Source organism: Austrofundulus limnaeus, unplaced genomic scaffold, assembly GCF_001266775.1.
Source record: "Austrofundulus limnaeus strain Quisiro unplaced genomic scaffold, Austrofundulus_limnaeus-1.0 Scaffold180, whole genome shotgun sequence".
Taxonomy (NCBI): Eukaryota; Metazoa; Chordata; class Actinopteri; order Cyprinodontiformes; family Rivulidae; genus Austrofundulus; species Austrofundulus limnaeus.
In genome coordinates this window covers 832,796-840,029 of record NW_013952582.1, presented here as the reverse complement: position 1 = coordinate 840,029, position 7,234 = coordinate 832,796, and the positions used below count along the sequence as shown (strand labels likewise).

Below are 7,234 nucleotides of genomic sequence, written 5' to 3'. Positions count from 1 at the left end.
GGGGGGGGGGTGCAGGGACGCATCTGGTGGGACTGTGAGACTCAGAAAACACGCAGCCAGAGCCGCATCTGGGACCGCAGTCCTTTTATAATTTCATTTAATCTGATCTTTTCTCTGGATTAAGCTGCTCTCTGTCACCTTTGGTAAGACTGACATTTTAAAATCTTTAACCATGCGAACTGAAGCGTTCATGTTTTTTCTGTTAAGCTGTCATTTAAAGCCTGTTTGAATATAATTGAATGTAACACACTTCTTAACTTTGATTTGTTTTTCAGTTTGTGCAACTTCTAAAGTTTCTGTTTTTTTTCTTTTTGTTTGTTTGTTTTTTATATTCTGTCTGCTGAATTCAGAAGTTTCTCAAATAAAAAAACCTCACTAGCACATTTTCTTCAGATAATCTAATTTTAAAAATCGTCTTTTATCAAAGTATTTGTTGTGACTGCGTTCCAAGTGTTGCTACAATTTMAATAATTCAGATGATCCCTGTCAGCAAGCGTCTTACACGTCTTCCTCCTAACATGCAGGTGAATGCATCATTTTCATCAACTGTTCTGCTGCGTCTCCTCGAGGCAACCCGAGCCTGCCTGCAGCTGAGCAGCATGTCGACTCCTCGCTGAGGGTCAGAAGATGAACACCTCCTCCTGCTGTGACCCTCCACTCATCATGTATCAGCAGAGCTCGGGATCTGACCTCAACGYCAGCTGTGACCCATTGACCCCTCACTGTAACTGGGGCTCAGTGGACAGGGGTCCTCAGCTGCCCACCTTCTCCACGGCAGCCAAAGTCCGAGTGATTGTCACCTTCAYCCTGTGCGGAGTCTCCACCCTCTGCAACCTGGCTGTGCTTTGGGCCACCAAAAGCCACAAGCGAAAGTCCCACGTCCGGGTGCTGATAGTCAACCTGACCGCGGCAGACCTGCTGGTGACGTTCATCGTGATGCCGGTGGACGCCACGTGGAACATCACGGTCCAGTGGCTGGCCGGAGACCTGGCCTGCAGGTTCCTGATGTTCCTCAAGCTGCTGGCCATGTACTCCTGCGCCTTTGTGACAGTGGTGATAAGTCTGGACCGACAGTCGGCCATCCTCAACCCTCTGACCATCAGCATGGCCCCGAAAAGGAACAGGATTATGCTGGCGGTGGCGTGGATTATGAGCGCCTTGCTCTCAGTCCCACAGGTGAGGCTGAATATCAGAAAGGTGACGACAGCTAAACTGCCTCATATGACTCAAAGTTAAAAGATAGGTGCTTATTGCAGAAGAGAAACCTTTATTTCCTGCTTAAATTCTCAAAGAGTGCTCAGGGGCACATGTGCTGGGCTATATATTATTATTTCTCTTGACATTTGCATTAACATGCACTTATTTAATCATGTGTCCATATGTCTGTGTGGTAATAAAATGTGACGTTTGCCAGAGTCGTTGAACAATGAATCATTCTGCACGCCTTGAGGAGTCAAAGGAAGTTAGTGCAGCTCTATGATTCACGTACATTTCATGAGAATCACCAGGCAGCAGAGACGCTTCCCTGGATCCAGACAGATGTTATGAACATGATCCACRTCCTCGTTAAAGTCAGGAGCTTCTCATCCTGAAGTGATCCTGAAAAACTGCACCACATGTTTGCGGCATAAAGTTCAGGATTCATTTCAACGTCACCACACACACAGAGAACCCCTAACGGCCTGGCACCGTGTCTTATTTCAAAGAACTTCTTGTCCTTTATTTTTCCATAAGACATCGCTCCGCTCCCAGCTTTCAGCTTTCATTTGATCTTCCAAGAATCTCTAAAAGGAGACAGGGAGGCAAACTTTTAGTTTTTAAGCCCCTCTGCTCTGGAATCAGCTTCCTGTTTGTCTCCGGATCCTCCAGCGTGGGTTTTATTTCTGTACCAAACATTACAGTGCAATATCTCAAATTTAATACCTCAAATGAGAATGATTAATGCAATTAATGCAAGGGAGAGGACAATTTTCAAGTAAATATTCACATTCTTAATGTGTTTAAATAGCTCAGCATAGTTAAACCGTTGGATCATGTCTTTTTTGACTTGCATTTGTTTTTTGAGCCTGCAGCAATAAAACACACAAAGGTCTTTAGTGATCAGTAATATCATTTTAGTGCCAGGTTCAAACCTCTGCCTTAACCTCTAAATCCTCTTGTACAGATCGTTCTGTACCTTTCTTTTTCCCGAGAGGATGTTTTATTGTTCTTTGAGTGTTTTTGGTGAGGAGGGAGTGAACATTACTGTGGGGATTATTAGCTGCAAGACAGGAGGATGAAGAGGGAGGAGGATTTTTTTTGGTGGGGGGGGGGGTGGTAGTGTTTATGATTGTGTGTGAGTGGATGAACATGACTTAAAGGGAAAACACCTTGAGCACTCCGTATGAATAGAAAAGGGTGATTTTCAGATTGTAATTTCTAATTCAGATTTAAATTCAGTGGATTTAGTTGAACATTTTCATCAGAAAGCCCATCATTGATGGACACAGCACATAAACATTCTCACAGGAGGGCTGATGACGACACACAACATAGTACATTGTGTTGTTTTGGTCGTCTTTGGAGTCAGTTGCAAATCAGCTTATGTCTGTGTATATTTAGTTCTCGAGAAAAATATGGGAGTCTGTTTTCCTGCTGGTTAGATCGGCTGATTTAAGTCATGTAAATAAACTTCAACAAGTAAAATAAAACAACAACTGATCGCAATCTAGATGTATGACTCCAGAGGAAATAACAGTTAAATAAAAACCGTCACGTTTATTTATGTAAAATAATTGACAACACAAAGCAACGCAGAGTCCTTGGTTTTTCTGAAAGGAAAGAGAGAATATTCTTAGTCGAAGAGACCGTAGAATAAACTGAAAATGCTGAAAATACGACACATTTATGAATGGAGAAGAGCACAGATTTTATTAATCCAGATATTCTGCTTGATGTCTCGCTTGTGTTTATTTCTCTTCACTAAATAACGAAAGCTGCTAAATCAAATATAACTGATAAAACCGCTTGTTGGGAGAGCAAATTAAATTTTAGGACTCCAGTGGAAACTACAACTTTTCTGACAGAGTCTGAGTTCATCTTATCAGTTCTCAGACAGGATGAGGGATGTTTGTACAGGTAACTAGGATGAAACCGACTCAACAAACTGATTTTTTTCCCAACAAACATAAATAGTTGTAACAAAACACTGTACCCTGTGCTGACCTTCTTTCTTAATATCGACTAATGTTGATGTTAGTTTCCATCATGCTAACATTAGCTAGTGAGCTAATTAACCTTTTTAATTTGATTTTCGCATAAAAATAAATATAAAAAACATAACGAGATTCATTAATAATTACAAACTCTTATCTGGTTAAATTCTTTGAACAAAAGGTTTTGCAAAGATCATGGCAGTAAACTGCAGAGTTTGGAGGTCCTCAGTAAATTCCTGCTCTTTCTTGAGAGGCTTCAACCTGTTAACAGAAGACTGTGTGAGTTAAAATCCATCCAGTGGTTCATAAGATATTTTACTAACAGACAGACAGAGCTTACTGCAATGCTAAAGTTTAAAGTAAAGATGTTGCACAATGTGAAGCACTGAAAGAATGTATTGGGGACAGCTTTCGGCTGCTTTCACCACATTTTAACTCAATAAATGTAAAACTGGCTAAAAGTGATAACTCCAAAAGTTAATCAGCTGAAGACGTTCATCCAGTTATTTCTTCCCAACTCCCATCTGTGCTCATGAGATACTGTATTTAGATATAAAGTCAGACAAATGAACACACAGATTCAGACACGAGCAAACACACTGTGGTCCACCTTTAGCATTTTGACTGCTAGCGATAATAATAAGTGTGTAAAAGACATGTTAAAAAGTCCAGACCGTGTTATTAAAAAAGCTATTAATTCTAATGTTTGTTGTCCGGTTCATAGGCTACTACATATTTTGATTTGTACAAATGCAGTAATAAGAACTGAACTGTTTAGAAGCAAATTACCCAAATTATGAAGGGGTGGCTCGGTTGGTAGAACTGGAGCTATTACTTCTCAGCAGAAGGTTAGTGGTTCAAATCCCAACCTGGGTAGAGTTTATATGGGGTTTTATTTTTAGATTTCTTCCCACAGACCAAAAACATGACTGTTAGGCTAATTTATAACTCAAAATTGTCCCTAGGTGTGAGTGAGTGAGTGTTGTACCCTGCTTCTCACACAGTGACTGTAGACATGGGCACCAGTGACCCTGAAAGGACGACACAAAAGAGAATGAATGGGTGGATATTTATGAGGGTGTTAGAAGATGAAAGAGTTAGGGTAACTGCTTCACTTGTTTATATGACAAAAAAAGAAAAAATATCTAAAATTCCAACTGTTAATCCCACAGATGTTCATTTTCCACAACGTCACCATTACTTATCCAGCAAACTTCACTCAGTGCACCACCCGGGGAAGCTTCGACTCTCACTGGAAGGAAACGGCCTACAACATGTTCACATTCTGCTGCCTCTTCCTGCTGCCGCTGGCCATCATGATCATCTGCTACACCAGGATCTTCATCCAGATCTCCAAGCACATGACAAAAAAGAGCTGTGAGTGCACAAATCCAAGTCAATATCCACTTTCACACACATTAAAAAGAAAGACCAAACAAAGCCTGGGAAATGTGCAAAATGAAGGGCGTTGCTAAGACCAGACTGATGACTTCAGCAGCTGTTTTGTTGCTGTGTAACCAAGTATAAAATATTTCTGTTTTCTCTACCACCTTTCCTTTTCTGTTGTTTTTCTGTTATTCCGTAGCATTACTGCTACAACAACCACTGTAACATAATGAGAAAACTAGACAAAAAAGGTGGCGTTAACTAAAATGGTTTTATTAAACTCAAAGGAATGAGTAGTTACAGTCTAAAGAGAGTTGAAAGAGCCAGCCCTGAGGGGAAGGTGTGTCTCCATCAAGTAAGTTGGTCACACCTGCAGCTGTAGTTGAAGTGATTACAGGTGAGGTTCCTACCTGAAAAAAAAAACCAAACAAAGATACACACCCCATCAACAATTACCACTTCCCTTCACAGTTGCCCAGCAGGTTCCTGATGTCGTAGATTATTCTGGGTAACGTTGTCACGTTGTGTTTCTGGGAAACTGTGGCTCACACACAATACTGTAACGCCAAAGTGAAAGTTCATCTTCTTATTTTGTTTTTGGCTCATAATATCCCATCCCATGAAATGTACTAAAGGTGTAATGTTAAGATTATGTCAAAAACTTCACGATCTCTGCATGCAACCTACAAGAGTTCTAGATTAGACTAAATTTAGTTTGTAATTCCTGATATAAATAATCTGATATAAAGCTCAAAAAAGTCAATTTTCCATTATACAACTCCCATACACACATTAAACACACATTTTAACTTGAGAGAGGAAATCTGCTGATGTTCTGATCTGTCAAATGTGTTGCATCATGCGCTTTTATRAGCTAACTCATCTAAATGCATTATTTGCTGTATGTTTTTGATGATGCTCGTGTCAAAAATATTTTTCCTTCTTTCTGCTAAGTGTCCTCAAACGAACCACATCTCCGATGCTCCAAGAACAACATCCCAAAAGCTCGAATGAAAACTCTGAAAATGAGCATGGTCATAGTGATCTCCTTCATCGTGTGCTGGACTCCGTACTACCTGTTGGGTCTGTGGTACTGGTTCTTCCCTGACGACTTGGAAGGAAAAGTCTCCCACTCCCTCACCCACATCCTGTTCATCTTTGGGCTTTTCAACACCTGCCTGGATCCAGTTATCTACGGCCTCTTCACCATCCCTTTCCAACGAGGGCTGAGGAGGTGCTACCTCAAAGCCACCGTAACGTCTGGCAGGGACACCAACGCAGAGACAGCTGAGTCCCTGAGGTGCGCTTCTGCTGCTTTACCCTCTGAGGGAGGGATGGCTGTGTGTGGAAGGGACAAAAGCTGTGGACAGGCTGAGCTAAAACCCACTGACAGCAGCATTTAACTGTTCAATCACTGAAGAGGGCAGAAGTTCTTTCAGCACAGAAAACAAATTATAATCTGGAGGGATAGCAAGAAAGATTATAGATTTAACACTGTTCAAAGACCTCCTTCAGTAATACTTTCACAGCACTTCTTTCTGGGCATTCTTCTTTTACAAACACACCTGATGTGCACATGCCTCTGTCCATCACTTTGTGGTCTTCAGATTTACATTTATGTAAGTGGATCTGTGTGTGTGTATGAACCTGTGCAGTCTGTAAATGGGCCTTTATCTGGCCTGTCTCTGTTTTTTACTATTTAAATATATTTTAACTGCAGAAGCCTTTGACAAAATGTTAGATGTTCATTTCCAGATATACATGAAACTCATTATGAATCAACTAAAATCCTAAAAGACTGCTTGTGTTGCTTTTCATGTTAAACAAGCCACAAATAAATCAAATGAATTTTCTAAATTTGGATATTTTGTCTGCATTATGTCTTCTGTAAGTCCAAAACCAAAGGGGTCAGGGTTAGAAATGATCGATAAATGAATGGAAGTCAATGCAATGGCCCTGTGAGGATAAAAGAACAAATGTGTGTGTGTGTGCATGCGGACAGGTATTCCCATATGCGGGGACAATTTTATGGCATTTGCACCTACTTGTGGGGATCAACTAGTTTTTATGGGGACTTAGGCCCTTCACCTCATGGGGGAAAATACCATTGGTGGGGGTTTGGTTTAGGACTATGGTGTGAAATGAGTTCAGGTTAGATTTAGGGTCAGGTATGGCTCTTTGAGGCTAGGTTTAGGGTAAGGGGTCAGGTTTAGGCTGTAGAATGTCCCCATAAAGATAGCTGTACTAGACCATGCCTATGTGTGTGTGTGTGTGTGTGTGTGTGTGTGAGTTGCGGGGGCTGGGGGGGGGGTGGTTGGTGACATTTGGGGGCAATTTTAAGACAAAACGCCTACATTTGGGGACAATTGGTTTATTTGGGGACAAAAGTCGAATCCCTATTTGGTTTAAATGCGATTGGTGGGTTGGGGGGTTGTGTTTAGGACCAAGGTGTGAATTGAGTTTAGGTTAGTTTTAGGGTCAGGTAGGTACCTGTGAGGTTAGCCTTAGGGTTTGTGGTCAGGGTTAGGCTGTATGTAATGGAAGTCAATGGAATGTCCCCAAATGTATACCTGGGCAAACCTGTGTGTGTGTGTGTGTGTGTGTGTGTGTGTGTGTGTGTGTGTGTGTGTGTGTGTGTGTGTGTGTGTGTGTGT

At 41.4% G+C, this 7,234-nt stretch overlaps 1 protein-coding gene across 1 annotated transcript; it reads left to right on the top strand.

The window, feature by feature from the left end:
• Positions 1-15: 15 nt before the first annotated feature.
• On the top strand, positions 16-6,140 carry LOC106524272 (putative gonadotropin-releasing hormone II receptor). Its single transcript, XM_014018011.1, has 4 exons — positions 16-143; positions 525-1,176; positions 4,367-4,571; positions 5,535-6,140. Exons 2-4 carry the CDS (start codon positions 628-630, stop codon positions 5,981-5,983), a joined length of 1,203 nt encoding a protein of 400 aa, XP_013873465.1. The 5' UTR covers positions 16-143; positions 525-627; the 3' UTR covers positions 5,984-6,140.
• Positions 6,141-7,234: the final 1,094 nt, after the last annotated feature.